Raw genomic sequence first — 757 nt, 5'->3', positions numbered from 1 at the left:
TTAGTGTCGGTCCACAATAAGGACTTTAAGTCTTACGCCGTAAGATATTGACCAATTACAATCGATTATTCTCCTCATATTCGACTACGATTGGTCTATTTCTTACTGCTTAGGGCTTAAAATCCTCATTGTGGATCGACACTAATATGCAATGACACAAAACGAATCAGAATCGCGAAAAAGAGGCTTTAAATACTTTGATAGATGCAAGTATTAATTTAACATGTCTCTTTTTAAAAAGGATATACTAAATTACTTCATAATTGTATAGAATAACAATTCCTTTTCTTGTTTAAAACACACTTGCTAATGTATTTGACAGTTGTTTGTATTGTGGTTGATAAAATGTATAGCAAATACAGTAATGCGGCGTTTACACACAATAAGACTTAATACTTAAGATTTAAGAAAATTGTCTACTCATAATCGATTATTTATCTCATGTGAGAAGAATAATCGATTGTGATTGGCAATTTTCTTAAATCTTAACGCCGCGGCATCCTACCGTAACGAAAATATGGCGCGCAGTTTGCGTGTGATTGGATATTATAAAAAATTATTACACCAATATCCGTGTTGGCTGGCATACGGCCTCTATTTTAATATGTTTGATATATTCTCGTGAGCCTATTTCTCTAAATTATTCAAATAATATTAAATTAAAATTGTCTTGAACTCTTGTTTCGTTCTTTTATCCTATAATCATGGGCGTCCGTAGGGGGGGGGCTGTCTCTTATACACATCTCTGAGCGGGCTG

General features: G+C 33.8%; 1 protein-coding gene across 1 annotated transcript in view; it reads right to left on the bottom strand.

The window, feature by feature from the left end:
- Positions 1-129, bottom strand: part of LOC105450739 (annulin-like) — a 5,305-nt gene extending 5,176 nt beyond the window's left edge. Inside the window, exon 1 of the mRNA XM_011690725.1 lies at positions 107-129. Within this exon, the coding sequence (XP_011689027.1) occupies positions 107-129 (23 nt within the window). The remainder of the gene's footprint in view (positions 1-106) is intronic.
- Positions 130-757: the final 628 nt, after the last annotated feature.

The sequence above is a fragment of the Wasmannia auropunctata genome, unplaced genomic scaffold (genome assembly GCF_000956235.1).
Source record: "Wasmannia auropunctata unplaced genomic scaffold, wasmannia.A_1.0 LD336057.1, whole genome shotgun sequence".
Lineage (NCBI taxonomy): Eukaryota > Metazoa > Arthropoda > Insecta > Hymenoptera > Formicidae > Wasmannia > Wasmannia auropunctata.
The sequence above is the reverse complement of the archived record's forward strand: the minus strand, read 5'-3'. Positions and strand labels throughout refer to the sequence as shown.